Raw genomic sequence first — 22,085 nt, 5'->3', positions numbered from 1 at the left:
TTAAAACTGAAAATAATTCTTCTCAACTTTACAAGGTAAGAATAAATCCTCTTTCTTGAACCTATGTAATGGTACATAGTGCAAGCAAATTATTTGAGAAGAATTTCTGTGTGACTATCCAACTGAACTGTTGCCCACTAAAGCTTCACACATCTTGCATGGCCTGGATTCACAGAATAAGATTTATGAATGTTAAAAAAACATTTTGAGAACAACTGACATTTTTACCTTTATTAGTATATTCAAGACCAATGTCTTACCCAATTTAATGGTAACAAAAAATAGCCAGTTTTATTGAGAATACTTCTTTTTGGATACTGTAGCCAGCCTGAGGATGATACTAACACAATAAACCCTCACCTAGTGTTCAGTCCAGTAAGTGATGCCAATTTCAATCTTATTTCACCACATTTCAATCTTCGCCCTTTCTAACTTTATCATTAACTTTTCACAAACTTTTATTCCAGATTCCTGGAAGTCTTTTCCCAGTACTCTCAGCTACCTTTCCTAGAAACAGTAAAACATTACATTTGCTGTACAGACAGCACTTGTAGCAAGAACTTCATGTTTCCATTAGTCTTATACTTTATTAACAGTCGCTTATGGCATAGTAGCTGAATCTCAAGACATCAGGATTTTATATTTCCTATACAGTATATGTATTTCCTGTGTAGCACTGTATTTCAATTTACCTGATTCAGTGCTCAAGTAAGATGAAACTATGCAGAAATAAATGTAGAACAATCTACACTGCTGCTTCAGCACATTTCAATATTGGTTCAGACAACCTGATTTTAAAACTACTGAAAGTCTTTCTTCTTGTTCTAACATGTACTGGAGAAACAGATTTCTGATTATTTTCTTCCAGCACAATTACTTGATCATAAAAAAAACAATCACATTTAACATGCTGCACAACATTTACTATTTAGCTCAGATAATTAAGCTCCTGTAAGATCTACTGATCTCATCTCAGCAACATTAAAATATCTTGCCAAACACAACCAGGAGACTGTTTGAATGGAAGTTCAATCTGGCAGCTCTATAAAAGTGGAGATCTGTCAGGATGGAATGTAACAGATGAGACAGAGACACTTGGTCTCTTAATGTGTGGTAAAATTTCTATGTACAAAGGACTGATAACTGAATAGAAGAGTTCTACTCTTCTAGATCACTTTTCATTTGAGTCCAATCCAATTTCATTAATTCATTGAACTTTGGTAACTGTAAAAGAAACTAATGATTTCCTTCCACTTTCTACAGAGCACACACACTTTTCAATCAGCTTCAAGGTTATAAAATGGTTATCACATTATCAGACCATGTGGATATGATCCTCATTGAAAGCACCAGAATAAAAAAAGAGAGAACTGAAATCAAAGCTATCACTATTTGCAGCTTTAATAAAACAACAAGCTAATACAGTCATCATTTCAGGACTTCAATTATTTCATTTTTTTAATATGTTTTAAGCAACAAACATACGCACAAACAAAGACCAAGGCCAAGACTGGGAAGCAAAAAAGAAGGTAAGATTGTACCTAAAATTCTGTAGTACACAGAAAAGCATTAATTCAGTGGAAGTGCTCTTTTCACATGAAATTTTCTATGTGAATAGATTTTTGACATTTGTCATTTCCTGTGGCAACAAGTTCTGCATATTGACTGTGTTATAAAAGTATCATGTCTACCTCCATTTTGAACTTGTCACTTGGTAGCTAACATTAATGGTTCCTATTTTTTTTGGATCTACAGAACGGTTAATCCATGCCATGGGTAGCTGATTTTAGACACATCAGTCACTTCACATTACTTTCCTTGCCCAGCCTGAAAAACCTGGCAGAAGGAAGTCTGGAAGGTCATTTTGTCAGGTTTCCCACTCAAGAGGCTATTGTCAGCACCTGAGATTACTGTGGCTGTGCCTAAACAACTGTATGGAATTTTCAACCTTCCAAACCAGGATACCTGTTCAAGAACTGCACTACTCCCTCATGATAAAAATGCTCTTCCTAATGTCAGACACAAACCTCCCATGTCATAACCCAAAGTCATTGTCTCTTTTTCTATTTAACAAGTGTGGCTCTCGTCTTTGTATCTCCACACCTTTACAGAGAAGCTATTTCTCTGTAAGCTATTTAATTTTGACATGCTTTGCTGCACTTTACTAGACCTGTTTTCAGTGTTGAAAATGTAGTTATACTATAGGCTTGTATAGTGGCGTAACATTTTCTCGTTCGTTCCTTATTCTTTTCTTAAAAGCCTCAGACATTTCCATCAATTCCTTGGAGGAAAAAGTCCCTTGCAACTCTATGACTACTCTGAACTTTCACGAAACCATCATCTACACTATTTATTCTTTGACAAGAATCATTTCACATTGATAATGTTTAAACTCCAGAGACTAAAGATGATGTAAAGACACGCTGCACTAAGAGAGGCCAAGATTAAAAAGAACCTGCTGATGGTTAAACAAAGTCATTTATTGTATTTTAATAGTTTCCAGCAGAGCTTCTCTATCAGTCATGAATATCTGCCATTACTATGGAAAAACATACTAAGTCACATACTTTTCCTTACAATTTTCCTTGACATCTAAAAATAAGACTAAACTTCCCACAGTGAAATGTTGAAAATTATCCTCCAATTTATCTATTTTAAACTCCAGAACTGTTACACAATGCTCAGCACCTAAATGAACTGATAAGTACTTAAAAAGCTGAGTAGGCTGGAAACTACAGATAGACACTGCCTTATACTCACCTTGAAAAGTCAGCACACAGTTAACAGTTGATCCTTCCACATAATTCTCTGGCATAGGTGACCAAAGAAATGTGTAATAATCTCTTGCCGTACTCCAACCAACCTAAAATTAAATAAACCACAACAAAAAACAATTAAAAAATAAAATACAGAAAGAGAAAACATTAAACAGAAGAATTTGATATACACAGTTAAGATATCATGGTCGGGCCTTTACAACATACCATAATATGCATATTTCTGCTTCAAAATGCAATGAAAAGATACTTAACAAGGTTTACAAATCAGGAATATTTTAACAGGCATGTCAAAGATTTAGCATTAATTTTATTAAGCTTGTTACCTAAGGCAGTAAATGGGTCTAAGGCAATAAAAGGGTCTATATAAAGTAAAACACCAGACAGTTTTCACTATATGTTAAACTATTTGCTACATTATTTTTTTCTATAAAGATACACATTTCTATATTAAACATACAAATATATTAATTCCTCACGCAATAATGAACTTCCTTAGTGTAGGTTCTGCCAATGTTGACTCTTTTGTGTCCACAGTCTAATTGGTTCATCAGAAAATAAAAAGGAGGGGAAAAAAAAGCTTTCTATGCTACTGAAAGGATCACAATTGACACCTGAATTTTTTTTACAACTTCTGCAATGCTAAAGACCAGCATTTCACTGAATGCTAACTCATACATAATCTCATACATACTATGTCTCTCCAGACACACTATGTCTGGAAAGAAAAAACACAGATCTGCATGAAAACATAACTCAGTTAAGTCAGCAGAGTCTTCTGCTAACTTCAAAAACCCTCTGCTTTCAGAGTTTTCCTAAGAGGGCAGTTCTGTACAGTGGTGAGCCACTGGCACGGGTTGCTCAGGGAAGCTGTGGATGCCCCATCTCTGGAAGTGTTCAAGGTCAGGCTGGATGGAGCTCTGAGCAACCAGGTCTAGTGACAGGGGAAGAATGTAGTTTCAACCCTCGGCAGGAGAGGGAAGCTGTGGATGCCCCATCTCTGGAAGTGTTCAAGGTCAGGCTGGATGGAGCTCTGAGCAACCAGGTCTAGTGACAGGGGACCCTGCCCTCGGCAGGAAGGTTGAAACTACATCTTCTTTAACATCTCTTCCAACCCAGGCCATTCTATGAGCCTATGATTCCACTCTCTGAAGACATACATCCCAACAGGCCTGAAATACATGCAACTAAACCAGAAAGCCAAAGCAACTACTGTAAAGCAACGGATATTAATAATAGCATAATGGTAAAGGAAAAGAAGAAATATATCTGATTTATTCCACTGGTGGAAAAAAAAATACCAAAACCTTAACAAACATGCTAGGTGTCTAACAGTTTATCAGTAACTGGGAATGCTGTCATGGAAGAATTAAGATATGGAAAGGGAATAAATTGTTTCCCAATTTTTATCAGGTAAGAAAGACTCTTTCAAGAGGAAGAAGAAAAAACCAAATACCCACACACAAAAACCACACAACAACCAAGAAAATATTCAATTACTGATCATTATTTTCATTGCTTCAATAGGCAACACTTCCAAACTCCAAGTTTAGAACTCCTTCTTTATGAAGAATACATTGCAGCAGTGTGTTTTAAAAGCATTAGCAGCTGGGGTTTTAAAGGAATTTTCAATTAAAAAAGAAAAAAAAAAGGAGAATATGTTTAGATATAGGCAAAGAGAACATCAGAGGTCAAAGTAATTCAACACCACAACAGCAACTATAGATGTATATAGGCATACATTTCATGTACGCAAATTAATATACAGCATTAATAAAAAAATTCTGAATAGATTATTCCATAGATGTCCATTCACTACTTCACTTTTTATTAAGAAGTATGGAAGAAACTAATGTTGGAAGATGATGAAGACTTTTTTATATTCTCAAAAAACACTGATTAACAACAGTGAAACCAGATGAAATTCTCATTGCTTCTGTAAGGCAACACTTACTGAACAGAAGCAGTGCAGATGCTCAACACTAGAATGGAATCACCTACTACATCTTAGGCCCATTCCTAGCGAAGAAGAGTTCTATGATATCTCCTATCAAGCAGCTTTTAAAAATGCCAGTGAAATGAGACTTCCTGGGGTTGTTGTTCCCACACTTTTAAATATCTCAGAAACAACACGGAAAACTCTTCCAGTAATTTGAAGGTAGTAAAAGCAATTTTTTCTCGGCAAAAGTTCACAGGAAACATTTCGCAAATTTTCACATTAGTCATGTCTTCAAATCCAACTCACATGTTAATACCTTTTTTTTTTCCTGAACTTGCTTTTATTCAGAAAAGAGAAGTATATACCATTATTTGCTGTCCTAAACTGAAGCATACTGCTTTCTAAATTTAGCTCTCAGTGAGTGAAAAGTCAACATCATCTTTTTCGTTTCAGAAAAGAAACTAAATTATCACTGTATAGAACTGAAATGATCTTTTTATCTGTTAAAAACCAGAATATGCACACACTGCTTCTAATGCTATTTTCGTGACTAAAATAACTTTGTTCCTTCTGATAATTAACACTGGAAAACAAAGAGAAGAAACAAATGCCAGTGAACATAAACACGAAAATAAAAAGCTTATTCCTGGAATTCTATCTTTTTATATTTTTCTTAGATATCACATATTGATTCATAAATTTAGTGATTTATCCTAAAACCAGAAGTTATTTTTACTAATACAGTACCTGTAGTAGTAATCAACAAAAGGGGTTTTTTTGAGGTCATTTAAAACTTTAGCCATACTGATACAAACAAAAAGAATAATTATATAGAAAACAACTCTCCTGGTCTGTTTCTCAGCAGGTGCTGTATTTTTAAGTATAACTGCAATCTGTAGGCTACTGGTAAAGAGAAAACTGTGACACATCAAGAGCTAGCAGGGAATACCCAAGGAAGTTTACCCCACAAGTATTTTCTGTAACAATTCCTCACAATTCCTGTCATCCATCATCTCTTTCCCCTGGTGACACTCCCTGTCTTACACTCTTATGACCACAACAATTCCATTCTTTCCTAATGGGTACACAGAAGGCATCAGTAGGTGTGCATTGCCCAACAGCTCTTGTCACCGCACAGAATTTGAGAAAATTAGGGTTTTCCCTGCTACACATTGCACGTGTCAAAATGTGACAATGCAGAGAAGGAAGTATGAACAAATGTCATCTTGCTCACAACTTAATACATTTTAAAAGGGGAAGGTGAGTATTCTGCAGCTAAGCAAGTTAACTTAGTAACATTTTTCAACATCCTTCCTACATAACAATAAATACTATTAAATTTCACAGGGTTATTTCTTAAATGGCACAAACAAGGAACAAAGCCACATAACAATATGCTGAGAATAAAATAAAAACAAATTTAACTAATCCATGTTTTAGGTGCAGGATATATTTTTATATTTTTAAAAAAAGAAATCTGTTATTTTATCAACAGATTTTAATAAACTTTCACTTAAGTACTTTGTATCTTTCGTCAATATTCTCTTGAATAAGCCTAGTATGGACTACACAGTGGTTCCAAACTACAAAATACTCCACTATATACATACATATAGTCATAAGCTTCTCTATGGCAACAAATTATACTATCACAGATACAAGACTACAGCACACACTGGATGGCTCAGCAATGATTTAAATGTGATCTTTGACACAGGTGCTTCTTTCAGCTCAGAAAGAAAACCAACAGATGTCTAAACTTTAACTAGGGTTAAAACTATATGAATAAAATTTAACACCGCTTAAGGGAAAATAAATAAAAATTGAGAAACTAAAACTAGTGGCAAAAGCTACAAGGAAATCAACAAAAAGTGAAAAATACGAAGAATATTTGTCAGCAGCCCCACAGTGAGTTTATATGATAAATAAAACCCTGTAGCTTTGGAAGCAAAACAAACAGCATCCTCAGCAACAACAGGCATATTAGCTTAGAAAAATAGTTTCATTTCAGAATCAGAAAAGCTAGATTATTTGTCTTACTGCTGATGATACCAACAAAACTTCTACCAGTAATATAGACTATTTTCCAGGTTAGTCTCTGAAATGGGAGTCCAGATCCTCCACAAGAACCCACTCAATGTGAACACCTTACCTATACTACACTGACAGGAGGAAAATGGAAAATTGGCAGGTCAATAAGAACAAGAGTTGGACTATTTCAACTGACAAAACAGCTGAAATAACTACCACTGAGCAACTTTTCTCATGAAAACATTATGTAGAAAACAAACAAATCCTTGTTAGAATGATTTGAAAATTTAATTCCTGCATTTGACATTCAAAACAATGAAAAAAAGCCACTGAGAGAAATTATGTCCATTATAAAAATATATTTAAAATAAATCTTCAGTAATACTGAATCATTTTTAATTTTCTTCATTTATTAAGCAAGTTCTAAAAATTTATGAAAATTATGAATATTTATGAATCTCCATACATATTTATTTACATTAATAATTAGAACTTAACAGCTGTTAAAAGACAGTAACAAGGGGAAAGATGTGGAAACCCACACTTAATTCTTGTTGAAGACTCATGTGAAGTTAACAGATCTATTTTGGTACAAAGAACACATTCTTATGTACCAAAATGTGAAACCAAAGTTAAAGTTAACTTCACATATCAATTGAAAAAAAATAACCAAAAAACAAACCCAAAAAAAACCCACCACCAACAACGAAAACAAAACAAAAACAAAAACACAACCAACAAAAAGTCCACTACAAACATGAAACCAAGTTTCAGTCAAAATATAAAGTATGCACTGATACACAGTAGTCCTGCATTACTATCAGAAAACTTAAATAAATGAAAGATTTACATAGGACACACTGAAAAATTTTCTGAGCCAGGAAAAGCAAAACAGGCACAGTTTATTAGTCCAGCTTAAAAACCTGGCACAAGCCATGGCAACCATTACACCATCCACATTCAAGCACACAAACACTGCGAATTATAGAACTCTGACACAAAACTTTCTGAAGTTCAGAGGAGAAAAATGAAGAATTACCGGTCAAACTACACTCACTACACTTCACTCACTGTGAAGCTTGAACTCAGGTTCGTCATCTGATGAGCACAGCAGCCATCTGCATTGACTGACTGTGCTGATACCATTACTTTTTAAGGAATTCATTGAAAACTCTGAAAACATTTTGTTCAGAGTTCAAAACTCAAAAATTAGAAACATTATTATTTCTCAGTCAAAAGAGCACGTTAAGACTTAGATGATGCAACTTCCCTAAAGCAACAGAAAGAAAAACATCCATTTTACAACTGGGTTAGACATAAAGCATCTATCACTCAACACATTCTTCTATATTCTCTGCATTTAATTCTTTCAAACTCCACTCCAAAATACATTTTTAAATTAGACAGCTGTGCATAAATGCAAACATTCTTGCTTTCCTTCAGAAGTTAACCAAGACATTAACAATCCAGAAAACAAATCCTATTTTCACCTTCTCAGCCATGATTTTAAACCAAAACATAACTACACATCATTTATACTACAAAAAATGGCATATCCAGATTAGGTTATTATGTACAATGTATAACTGAAACCTCACTTAATTAAATTTTCCCTTCATAAAATGGAAAGCTTTAATAGGCCATTACAGAGTAATACACCCATGATATTTCTATCTCCTACTTTTGAGCAGAAAGACTTATTTCAATTTAGGACATCATAAACGCTTTTCAGTCATATAAACCAACTCAGTAGCCACAGTGGAAATGCTGAAGTCTGGTAAAGTTTAAGAGTCCAGCACCAAGTGCTTTACAATTTGGCTGGGCAAGTAGGGACAACTCAGCTGTCCCATAATACTCATACTAGACAGGTTTTCCTTCTACTAACAAATAGACATGCAGTCATCACAGAAGTTTTTTCTTCTTCTATGCTGCCCCACAAATGCTGCCCCTTTCTTGCTCCAATGTCACATCATACAGTGAGATTAGCTTTCCCATATTTACATTTCACCCACAGTATGTTTCAACAGAAGAGCTTGAAGAAAATTTGCCAAGTAGAAAAATAAATGGGGGCATGAGGGAGGGAGCATAAATAGGGAGTGCCTGTCTCTATAGCAATAATGAATTATCCAATATCTACCTGAGGGAAAACAATAGCCATTTTATTTCACTGTATCTCCTTTAACTCTCATCTGGTTCATCTTACACAGAATGTAAGCTTTTCTAAGGTGAAAGCTCTACCTTACAACTCCACAGTGCTTTCAGTGTAAAAATTTTTTCCAACTTTGTTTTCATTTCTTGAGTTTCAGATGAACATGGAAAATAAAATCTTTCTGATTATCCATTTTGTTAAATTTCTTTCCTTTCATAATTGCTTGGTAAAATCAGTCTATTCCATCTGGAGACAGAGTGCCTTAAAGAAAGACCATCAGCATAGGAAGCTCACTTGGCATTTTGTTCCCTGGCCTCAGAAAGCTGTTACACAGCTGAAAGAACAGCAGTGTTCATTCTGCTATATTAACAGTGCCTGACCCACCTATACAACATCAACAAACCAAAGAAGCAAACACTTCTTTGGAAAACACTTGTTTAGCTGAACCAACTTGGGCATAATCAGCAGGCATTTACTGAAGATACCTAATTACAATCCAATTTTTTTAAAAATCACACAAAAAAATCAACCACAAAATTTATCAGAGTAAAAATAAAGCCATTTTTCTAATTTAATTAAAGGTAAATTAAATAGCTGAGAAAGAAATTTGGCAAAGCACCCTAAGTACTGCAAGAAGACAATGTGCTACCTCTGAAAGAAGCAAAATCACAGACAGTAGACAAGGTTCTGGATGTATGTTATACAGTTTAATTATTACTGACAACTAAGCCAGCAGCCTTTCCATGTTTCACATGGTAAGAGACACTTTGCCCCAAACCACAGACAGCACAGGTGTCTAAGCAAAACACCACTGGAACCAGTACCACAGGAAGAGATTTTTCCAAGCTGGCCTGGTTTGGCCATAACCCTGAGCAAAGTAATGTTACTTGAAAGTGACAGCAATGCCTGTGCTACTGCAGCACATAATCTACAACCAGCAGCTACAAACACCAAGTTCTCCTAAACACTAGCAGATCAGAAAATGAAAACATCTGTGTTCAGTGAAGCTCATACCAGCCAATATTACTGAGAGTTAATGCTGCCTGTTAACACTGATATACCATTAATGCAATGTACTATTGAACATAGGCACCATCAGCAAATAATGGTATCTAGGTAGGAGTTCTGAAAGAATCAAACTGTACAAACAATTTCAGAACATGGACATAAGGGAAAGTACTTATTTAAGTATTAAGTGCACCGTAGTAACATTCAGGCATAGACATTTCAAAATAAGTAAGCAAAGTCAAACCTCGGGGGTTTCAGTATGTCTGTAATCACCTTATACCGCATGCAACTTTGACTTAGCCAAGATGCTTAAGCCTTCACTTCAGACATGACCTTGCTACTCACACTGGGATTAAAATCAGTTATACAACAGGAGCCCCAAGGTTGTGACATTCTTGGGTAGAAGACGGCTGCAAAGTACTCTAGATTCTTCATGAAAGGCTGTAATCTCAAAATGTTCTCTCAGTCCCAGACATGAAGTCCATCCCTGCTGAATGTTACAAACACGTACATTAATTTGGACTACTCCAAACATGTGGTACTTCTTGCAGTATCAAGGTACAATCAGGATCCTAAGTTATGATCATCTCTTGTTGATTATAGAGGAATGTGTCAAAATGACATTGACAGAGTGCCTAGACCAGAGGATCAACTTCCTCTATTAGGTATAAATCAAAATAAATACAGAAACAATAAGAATTCCATAAAAGTAAACCTGTTACACATGTAAATTACTGTCCAAAAAAATGTATGGCAGATCAAAGAGTAACAAAGCTACTGTTTACTCTAGGAGATAAGTACGAAAATATATTTTAAAAGAGCAGGTGGGGTTTAAGTGAACTGCTCCCCTGCTACCATATCTCATGAGAACTATTAATTAGCACAATCTTTTATTTCAAAATTGTTACCAGCTACTGACTACTTTGTTATGCCAATTATACTACCTACCACATCAACTCGTTTTAGAAAATTATTGACACTTGGAAAAAAATGTTAAAATTTCTTGTCAAAGGCAACATCACATAAACACAGATTATCATTCTCTTCACCCTATATGGAAACAGCAAGTAATGTTGCCAGGGAATTTCATTTTTTATGCCAAATACTATTTACTTGTCTTTCCAAAGAAAGTAAACCAGAAACCAACAGAATCACTCTAATTCACAGTTAAAGCAATTCTCAAAAACATTCTGAATTCCAACAGCTCTTTTCCCAACTATTTTAACAACAGGACATACTGTGCACTGCACATTCCTGTATCTATCATGGCCAGCTGTGCAGTGATGATTCCACGCCAGAAAAATGGTATTTCTATATGCATGTGGCAAATAACACATCCAGATGTTTTGTACTTCAGAATGTAATCTGTATGGAAATAATTGTTGCTTAAGTTATCAATCTACAGCAAAATCAGGATATTGAAATGACTCACACAAGCTGTACTATTATTTGCAGTCCACAAGAGACTAAATAACCCAGAACACTATTCAAAAATAGAGCTACATCACCTTGATAAAACCCAAACACAAAGTTGTTTCTGAAGTCTCTATCAAATACAGTGCTAAACCGTGCTACAAAAGTTTTTGACCACAGACAATTTAATTCTGAGATCTTCTATAAACAGGACATTGAAATGACAGAAATTAACTTGCATACAAACACAGGCACTGCACTGGTGCACAAACAGTAGCTCAGATGTGGCCTTGTAAACACTGAGTACTCCCTTTGAGCAAGAGGTACTTTTTCTGTTCAGTAAGTTACTAAGCTCTTCCCAATTCTGGTTACTCAGTTGTTCCACATGTTAGGTTGCCAGAACATCTGCTCTCCATTTTTAATTGTGGATATTAAAAGCATAGAAATTAAGAAATTAATTTCTTTTCTTCTCTAGGGGTACCCTGAGACAGTCATTATCAAAGCATGCCTACAACTTGTCAATATCCTAGAAGAATGGTAATGTAGATTACTTAGAAAAACGTATCAACTGAGGAACAGAAAAGTTTTGATGGAACAGTTAATTAATGACACAGCAAGACCAAAGTCATTAACGTAACATATGTAAGATTGATTATGTGATATTGCCAGTCATTCCAGCATGCTTGTCTCAGCTAAATTATATCTTCAGAAATTCACAAAGTATTATGATATACCCCACAAGCACCTACACCTTTAACACTACTCTCTTGATGCGATTATCTTTATAATGTCCACAAGAGCCTTTCCTTGTGCCTTTGAGACATGGAGTAAACCAGCCTCTCTTGTATACTGAACATTTGACAGCCCTATTTGCAGACATATGCTCCAGACAAAGAGGTAGGCACTGCTTCCTAGAAACCAAGCAGACTTTTCAAACACTTCTGCAAATCTGGACATTATGTATTAATAACGCAAAAAATATCACTCAGCCATATGATTATTTTATTTTATGGTCATGAGATGTAGACTTCCCTCGCCGGAAATTAGGACTACCTATAGACAGGCCAGTTTTGCAACCAGATGCAGTGCACACATTCGTTATTTTTCCTCATTTCAAAGATTTAGATTTGGGTTACATTAAAAGCCTCTCCAGATTCTGATTAACAGAGATGAGCAGAAACAAATAAAGAGGTCTTGGATCACTCTAGGAATACAGATCTCCTATGAAATCAATCAAGGATGGTAAGTCTTCTTGCCTCTGATTCCACACTAGGAACCATCAGATTATCCTGCACAGAAACCTCAGTAGAGGGAAAGCTGATCTCAAGTTCTAATTCTCATAAAACTGCATGAAGAGGAACTGGGGCTCCAGATGTCTACACCAAATACGACACCAGTACTTATGTGCAAAAATGCCTTTTTTTTTTCTTGGTAACACGCAAGGATATAACTGATCAAGACCTTTTAGCACTTGATTACAGATGACTCTCCAGAATATCATAAAAGCAAAAAAAACACATAGTAGCAATGACAGACAACAGACTTGAAGACTGAATCAAAACCTGCATTTGACTCCTCTCCTGTAGGGGACAAGTAATAAAAATAAACACAAAACTAATAAAAAATGCATATGCAGAACTTCTGCTCTAAAGGATATTACCTTCATTACTGCACTTCCTACAGCTCCCAGTTTTTGCCAGACATCCAATTAGTGTATGCATTTAGATGCACCTACTTTGTAAAAAAACTGGCACATCTGAAATACTTCTCCTATATGCAACATTACTCTTTCAGTTTATGAACACTGGGTCTTCATGTTTCTAAGCAATACAAAATTACTTGCCTGGGAACAGTTTTAAACCTGTTACTGCCACCTCAAAGAGCCTTCTGCTCATTATTACTGAAGTTCAACATTTAGCAACTTATACTGGGAACAAAAAAAAAAAAAAATCACATTTCACCTACAGCATATGCAGAGAAGCGGGTAGAGTCTTAACTTTCACAAGTTTAAGTAAGCTGCTATTAAGAAGAAAACTCTAAAAAAAGTTTGAAAAAGAAGCTTCAACTGTCACTTCATATTAAGCAGCCATACTTAATACTTAATAAAGCAGGCATACTTAATAAAGCAGGCATACTTAATAAAGCAGGCATAGCCCTTCCCATATACACGTTCCCAGTCCCCTTGTTTCCATCACAGTGACACCAGCACAGCCGTCCACTGCACCACACCATGATCAAACCAAGCACCAAGTCAGTTATGAAATAAGATGGTAAAAGCTGAGGGAGGAGAGGCTGTATTTTCCTGGCAGATCACCCTACTGATCCATTTCACTGTGCAGCTGCACTAACAGCTGGAAAAGCAAAACAAATGCAATAATATAAGGATATATATATAACCAATATTTACTCAATACATCACTGTTGCTGAAGAAAAGCACTCGCATCCTAAATAAAAACCATTCACTTAAAAAGGTACCTAAATTTTTACCTAAGTTTTTTTCAGTTCAATAAAAAAATTATTATCCAGCCAGCAGAGCAAACAAGACAGAATACTTCTGAAGCAAACGAGCCCTAAAATGCAACAAAAATCAACATTAGAACCAAAACCAACAATGCTCACAGAGCACAGGAAGAATCTTATTTCATATTTATTTTCCACACCAATCTAAAATTACAACTGTTTGTTGGGGTTTTTGGCTGAGGTTTTTTGATTTTTTTTTTAACTAGGTGACTTTTTCCTCTGTCCACTATTCACTATTACAACACCAGTTACCTTCTGTGCAATTTCAGACAAAGGTTAAATGACACCAGCTTGAACAGATTTGTTTTCTAAGCAACTTATGCACTTCAAAAGGACAAAGTGAACTTTATTCCCTCTACATGAACATTCTGTGAATCGACACTTTGAGTTCTCTCATAGAAATCCCACTTTCACTACATACCAGCCAATATTGAAGGTCATTAATTACTGTTCTCATAATTAGTCAAGATTTTCTTTTGTTCTTGTTTATTTTTCAATCATAGGCTCCATTTACTAACCATGCACTGCAACCTTCATATGTGTTTAAGAGAAGTAAATGATAAAACCCCTTTCTGCTTTCATTAGGCTTCAAGCCACCTCCAGGTGCTTTTTTATTTGCTCATGAACAATCGATTCTCTAGAAGTCACTCATTTTTACATTCAGATCACAGTACAACTTCTATTATCTATCCCAAGATGACTAGGTTTTCACAGTTTAATTTACTGCAAACATTACACATACATATTTGTAGACACAGATATAGTTAGACAGCTGGCTCCATTTAACTCAGTGTACTGTATCTATACTAAGCATTTTCATAACACTAAGTGTAAGCTGATATAACCACTAAAAGAAAGCCATTTTTATTCTTACCATCTTGCAATGCTTCCTTCCCTTATACTGATGTGAATCAGGCAAACTGGAAATTTAGTTGGGAAATTCCATTTTAAACATCTAGTCACAAAACACTGGTCTTAACCTCAATCTGATTCGCCACACAAGATCTTGTTTCACATAAAGAGGAAGCATAAGAAACAAGCCACCCTGCATTAAAGATGTTTCTTTCAACAGTAGCACTACCTTATGCCAGCTCAACATGTTCCTCAAATGACTGCCAAAGTATTACCTGTCTCTGTTGAAGTAGAATAAAGCAGAACATCGACAGTTTAAGAAAACTATCATCACAGTCAAGATGAAATCAGATACCTGTACATTGTACACAGCATTTTGTGTAATCACTGAAAAACTGTTTCCCAACTTTTTTCTTCTACCTGATTAGTAATTCTAGAGTCCTGTCTGATTGCCTCCCTCACTCAGGCCAACAGACAAAGCCATTACATTCACATTTCAGTAACTTATAAACAGAACCATCAATAAAGTTTTGATAATTTTTTTTTTTTACATTTCACAAATGCCATGAACTAAACATTCAAGTGTTTTCTCAGTTACATCATTTTTCAAAACTTTGCAAATATGACACATACACACTTATTTTTAAAAATGCCTTACCAGAGAATTGTGCCTGTTTGCAAGCTAACGCCCCCCTGGCACAATCTAGTGACTATATAGTCACTGCACATTGCATTAAAAACACTTCTGCTTTGTTACACAGCACAGCATTTTTATACTGCAGAGGAGTAATTTAGCTTGCATAAAGACTCACAATCTGCAGATGACAACTAAGTCGATTATTTACATTCTTAAACAGTGAACTGAGTTCTACAGGAAAAGTACTCCAGTCACAAATTAGTCTGTCACCCTTCTCCCCTCCCCACTGCCAAAGCATCACTTCATTAAAGCCTGAATCAACACTTCTATTAAATAAAATGCAAATAAGGAATTTAAGCATCATCTATTAGGAGCTATACTGACAAAGATAGACAAATCAATGTCTTAAACAGAAGTAGATATAAGAATTAATAAATTTCTAATCCCATAAATGAAGCTTTATTAACCTTGGAACACATCCAAATATCCAAATATATTTTTTCCAAGGATCTGTTTCGAATAATTTCAGTGATCCATACTGTTCAGCTTGTTCTAGCAATAGAAATTATTCAGGGGTGTGGGTCAGGTTATGTCCAGCTTAGTTTTCATTCTTTGTGCACATATTTCACACACAGTATCACATTCTTCACTCAGTCCTGTTCACCATGTCACTCTGTAATCATACATCTCTTCTCAAATAATTTCCATTTAATTCTGCACACATTAAACCTTCTCTTTATTCCAGCAGACTTCCAGCTGGACTCACACCTCTAGTTTTGGTCTCCAGTTTAGTCTTTGTTACAAAACTGACACTCTAACAGCAGGAACCAATCCATCACTTAAGTGATGTTGAACTTAAAGTTCACTGTTGTTGAGATTTATTTTAACTTGCAAGAGAGCAAGCAAATTTTTGAAAACAGCAATAGAACAAGCATAACTTACCTTGAAAATACCAACCCAGTCTTTCTGATGAGGATGGATAAACTGGGTCAGAGTGTAGTGACATTCAAGATGTGTGTTTGGAAGGTAACTTTTCGCGACATTTTGAAAAATTACATGCGCAAAATTGGAAGTCTGCAAAGTGCTAGCTGAAGATGGAACTTCTTGAAAGGATGACATGGTTACCTGTAACAAAATTGTAGAAGTTATTACTTGAACATAGTGAAAAAACTAGTGAAGTTACAAAAATTAATCTAGTTGAAATACTTATGACAGAAAAACCTAACAATTAGTTCCCCTGTTCTGAAAACAGAGAGCCATAGACAAAATTCACTAAAGTGCACTGCTTCAGCATCTCTCCAAAACAACCACCTCTCAGAACGAAAAGAGCAGTCATTTCAGCAATGACATCAAGATGGAGAGAAAGCACTGCTTAGCTGAATGCCCCCAGTATTATATCTCATTGTCAGAAAGTGGAAAAGAAAAGCAGTGGTGTGAAAACAAAGCAGGGTTCTAACTTAATGAAAGATTCTTAATGGTTCTAGACATGCTAGAGAAGCAGAACAAAAGGTTTAAAGCAAGGAAATTACGGAACATTCTCAAATCTGTACTGCTCTGCTTTTCACAGCATTTTTACACATCAAGTTTTTCCTCCTCTCTCAGTAAAAGTATCAAAGTTCCATTTTAAGACATTTTTTTAAAAATAAGAACGTTTATGTAAACAGGAGGGTTTTGTTTGGGCTGGCTTTTTTCCCCACTTCAAGAGTTTTCCTGCCCCTGTTTAGCAGTCTGTGGGCATCTTTTACTATTCTCACTGTAACACATACTTCGTGTTTAGCTTCATTACCATTAACAATGGCCTGCATTGACAGCAGGAACATTGAGGTATGCATACAGTTGGAGGGATTAACACTAATCAGTTGGACTGCAAAAGCTTTTAATCGTGCTTTCCATTCACCACCTCCTTCAGGATACAGAGTGCTACAACTACAGTAACACAAGATGCTTCAGGAGCAGAACAAGAACATCCCTTCCTCAGATTCAGCAATATCTGCCAAAAATAGAATATATGCAACTGAGAAGTTTCAAGTGTCTGACTCCATAGTATAATCAAAATTTTGTCAAAACATTTGATATTAGGAGGATTAGGGCCTTATGTATCTGGCCTTTCTGGAAAGATGAGCTATCCTGTTCTTGCAATTGCTGCTGAAAGTAATTTTATACCGGCCAAGCACATTCACGCCTTGAAAGAGGTAACTGCCAGGTGTGTGACATAATGTTACTTTCATTGAAGATACATGCGGAAACCAAAACCAAAAGGACACAGGTCACTGCAAGCCTCAATTAGTTCAGATATGAAAAGGTGTTTGTGTACCTCCTATAGCCTTTTAGAATTTCACTAGTTAAAAAATAAGTAGCGAAGACCTTGTGCTTTCTGAAACAAACTGCACTCTGAAGTAAACACGTGTCTATCACCCAAAACAAGGAAAAGGTAAATACAAGGGTTTGGGGGTTTTTTTAGTTTTAAGCCATCAATATTTTAAGCTTATTACTGCCCAATTTAGAGTAACACATTATTTCAGTGTATGAGATGTTCAATAAAAAACAGTCTTGTATACTAACCCACACAGGTTACAAGATAAAACACAAAGCTTGTAAATATTAATAGATATAAAAGAAAAAAAAAAAAAAGAACTTTGACAAGCAAGAAACTGAGTAAAGATCAAAACACAGTTTTCTAGAGACAACAGGGTACACAATAAATCTTATCAGTTATGTAGCTTCAGAGTCCAGAATAAGAAATGTTACAGCACAGTAAAATCCTGAAAACTCCCACACGTCTCAAAACAGAGGCATCTCTCCATTTCATTCCGCACTATAAATGGTATGCATTGGCAATTTCTATGGTTCTCATAGAAAATTAATAACCTTAGTTATTTTCAATTGCAACCAATTAATTCATTTTTAGTAATTCAGTAACTTAACCAAATAACATTGACATGAAAGAATGTGTTTAATTTTCATTAGGCAGAGTAAGTACAAAAAGAGTAAACACAGCATTAATAATAAAACCTAATAAAACCAATTGAATTTTTAAAGTAAGTGTGTCTTTAAAATTGTACACATATTTAAAAAAAAAAAAAAAAAACACCAAACAAACACCACGAAAAACAACACCAAACTCAACCAAAAGGAAAAAAAAAAATATCCATTTCTGCACATTGGTTGTCAGCTGCCACAGCTGAGTACCAGCCCTAGTGGAACCAGTAAAGGTAGACTGGTTTCCAACCCCAAAGCAGAACTGCTCACAAATCTCACTTGTGCAGACCAGCACAATCATGTGGGATTACTGTTGCCTAGCAGGAAAATCCCCGGAGCTTAGGTGATGCTCAGATCTACTTACAGTTCAAGGATATGGGGATGCCGGGTACTTGCTTGCTTAACTCGCAGCTACCGGCTAGGCAACGGGAGAGGAGGAGGAAGAGCTACGCACAGGCTTCATTACTGACATGACAAGCGCTTCCCACGGGAAGGCTAAACGACGCCTTTGGCTTTGCGCAGCGGAAAGGACGGCGAAAAGGAGGAAAAGCTCGTCGGGCAGGAAAAACAAAAGCAGGACGAGCCGCACCACCCCAGACAGCTCCTCCCGGAGTCCTGCAGCTGCGGTCCCGGGCCTCCGACACCCCCGGCCCCCTCCTGCACCGCCTCCCGCCCCTTCCCCGCCGCTGCTCCGCCACCTGCCCGACACGGTCACCTTGGCCTCGGGCCTTCTTCCTCCTCCCCGGGCAGGGAAGCCCTGCCGGCTCCCGCAGCCCGGCCCCGCCGCTCCCCTGCCGACCACGGCCGGCCCGAGCAGCTGGCGGGGGCCGGTGGCGCAGAACCACGGCCGCACGGCCCGGCCGCCCCGGCCCGGCCCAGAAGCGGCCGGAATCCGGCGGGAAGGAGCGTGTCAGCCCTGCCCGGCCACCCAGCCGGCCCCGGACAGCTCTTACCTAGGCAGACACGGAGGGCGCCGGGGACATCAACATGGGGCCTCCGCCACCAGCGCCGCGCAGCTCCGCCCGTCCGCCCGCGTCACTTCCAGCCCGGCCCTGCCCGCACGGGGCGGGCCCCGACGCGGATCCGGTTGGGAACCGGGGAGCCGCCCGGTGGTCTCCGCGTCCCACGGGCACACGCCCTCGGTGGGGCTCGGAGGAGCGGGCACGGCGGTATAGCGTGACCGGGCTGCTGATAGCTCCGTACAGCGCTCGCACGGTGCCCTCCCGTCTTGTCCGTGATTACAACATCACCTCTGTCGCACCCGCTTACCTCGAATTAATCATCTCCTCTTCCGTCCCACGTCAAGACACAGGCTGACCCTGTCGGTCACCGTTAATCTGCCAGGCTTTGCGCGTCTTCCCAGGGCAACGGAGGGGTGAGATAAGAGCTGCTGTAAACGCTTACACAGGGTCCTGCCTGGGTACCTTGGCGGATCTCCAAGAAGGGGTATTCATCGCACAGCACCGACTCGGAGAACCAGGGAAGCACAGAATCATTTAGGCTGGAAAAGACCTTTGACCAGTCACCTCCTTGTCAACTAGACCGTGGCACTAAATGCCACGTCTTTTCTTGAGCATCTCTAGGGGATGGTGATTCCATCGCTTTAGTCGCCACAAGTTTCTACAGGATTAATACCTTTTATCACGTCCGATAGTTTTAAAACAATCTGAATTTAAATGGTTTGGGCATTAAGGCTTTTCTAACTAGGCTCACAACTATTTCACAGGCTCCACTCAATTTTAATCCAAAAATTGATTAAAAATTTTAATCCAGTGCTCATAGAGCACTGACCAGAGTCACGGTGCTTAGTAAAAGCCAACCAGTGATGAGTACCCATCATTGGTAGCAGGATTTGTCCCAGTGCACCCAGTGTTGGTTGCCACTACAAACTGTCTTCAAGATCATCTTAAATCCTTTGCTGCTACGATTTCTTATTTGTTTTCATGAGTATTTAAAACAAACCGGTTATGTGGAGAGACACAGTGTTATGTCTCTCCATAAATAATATGATTAATCATTGGAATTATTGAGTTAGGTTTCTGACAAGTTCACCTGTTTTTTCATGGTCAGTCCTAACAGAAATGAAACCAAGCTGGAGCATAGAAAGTGTCTTTAAGTAATTATGGTTATTCATTGAACTTTCATTTTTGTTTCTGAAAACAGTCTTGTGTCTTAAGGTGTGTCACATTACTAAATTATCTTTCGATTTGTAGCCACAATGAATAATCTCTTATATCCTCCATACATTCCATGTTTTCCTGGAAAACAATAAATTCCCTGCATAGTACTAACTGACCATTTTAGAAGACACAAGAAGTGTATGTAGAGAAAAATTAAACCGGTATCTTGTTCAGCAAGAAATATTTGTAAGGAGGTAGGAAGAGCTATTCCTTCTTATCTCAGCCCTCCATTTCTTCTCCTTGCTGCTCTTTGCTCTGTATGATGTGATAAAGGGCTGTCTAAGAGTCACAAGACACTGTTCTCATGTGGGCTGGAACTTAGGAATAACTCGGGGTTTACAGTCACCAGCTGGGGAATATCACCGTTGGTGAGACTAAGTAGTTTTGCTTTCATTTAAAGACATTATAATGCAGATGTATGGGAATATGATGGGAAATTTGAAATAAAGATTTTCTTTTGCAGCTAACAACATTTTTACAAGTGAATGCCTGGAAAAACAACCAACCCACCTTTGTTTCCTAATTAAAAAAAAATACTTCTCCTCAGTTCTGAGTTTTTTAAGAAACTTGAGATATTTCCATGTTCACTTAATAAATGTTCATTCAGTCAATAAAGGTAGTTATGGTTTACTCATAATTCAGTATTCAGTTATTATTTCTATTCCTTAATGCATATGGAAGAGGTAAAAAAACTACTGAAATGCTGACATTCACATGAGCAGTGTAAATATTAGGACAAATAAATCAAGAATTGACTTTTCTTGTACTTATACAATCAAATAAGTAAAAATGAAATACATTTTTCAGGAATATGTATTTTTAAACTTCTAAACTTGCTATCTTAACCACATAATGGTGGCTATATATATAAAACTATTTCTGACCAAAATAAATGGGTGGTTTAATGTGTTCTCATGTATACTTTTATACATTTGCATGCTAGATTTAGATGCCAATCCTATCCCTCTAGAATTCATAGATATTTTACAGAAAGATGCTGCAGAGCCTTTTCTAATTTTTATTGCCACGACAAGAAATTAAATACTTGAGAAAAATTAAATACTTGAGAAAAATTAAATACTTAAGAAATTAAATACTTAAGAAAATAAACACTTGCACAGTGGTGCATAGTGATCCCAGAATCAGCAATCAATATCCTTGTACAAAGATCTGAATCAAGAAAAATGTGACTGGAACCGGTGATACTTGCACTTGGCTGAGAATGAATGGTTGACTGCCTTGGTAAATCTGAATTTGATAGATACTATGTCCTGAAATTATCCATGTGATATAAATCTTTCAGGAATCTTGCTCTTGAGCAGAAAGAAAAGCAAAACAACCCCAAACAAACGAACAAAAAAACAAACAAAAAACTCAAACAAAACCAAAACCCCCTTTAACACTACTTTTCTATCCTTGCTTACATTCTCTGCAAAATATTTAAAACAAAAAAAAGTTTGATATCAGCATTTCTAACAAAACCTTACTCTTTTGAGATTTTCTTAACTCTGGCACACTATTTAGAAAAGCTTATTACAGGTATGGTGACAGTAATCCCATCTCCTTCTGGCTTGATTTTCAGCTTTCTAACTCCACTGA

General features: G+C 37.0%; 1 protein-coding gene across 6 annotated transcripts in view; it reads right to left on the bottom strand.

Moving 5' to 3' along the window:
* Positions 1-19,407, bottom strand: part of TAX1BP1 (Tax1 binding protein 1) — a 55,674-nt gene extending 36,267 nt beyond the window's left edge. For 3 of the 6 annotated variants that reach the window (XM_041411457.1, XM_041411458.1, XM_041411456.1), the window contains exons 1-3: positions 19,260-19,407; positions 16,270-16,452; positions 2,761-2,863 (exon numbers count right to left, since the gene is read on the bottom strand). In XM_041411457.1, coding sequence (XP_041267391.1) covers positions 2,761-2,863; positions 16,270-16,446 — 280 coding nt within the window. In that variant the 5' untranslated portion in view covers positions 16,447-16,452; positions 19,260-19,407. The remainder of the gene's footprint in view (positions 1-2,760; positions 2,864-16,269; positions 16,453-19,259) is intronic. The other 3 variants (XM_041411460.1, XM_041411459.1, XM_041411461.1) reach the window with 1 other exon arrangement.
* Positions 19,408-22,085: the final 2,678 nt, after the last annotated feature.

Source organism: Onychostruthus taczanowskii, unplaced genomic scaffold (assembly GCF_017590055.1).
Source record: "Onychostruthus taczanowskii isolate IOZ18803 unplaced genomic scaffold, ASM1759005v1 scaffold36, whole genome shotgun sequence".
In the NCBI taxonomy this organism is placed as follows: domain Eukaryota; kingdom Metazoa; phylum Chordata; class Aves; order Passeriformes; family Passeridae; genus Onychostruthus; species Onychostruthus taczanowskii.
Note: the sequence above shows the minus strand (reverse complement) of the source record. Positions and strands in the feature narration are given on the sequence as shown.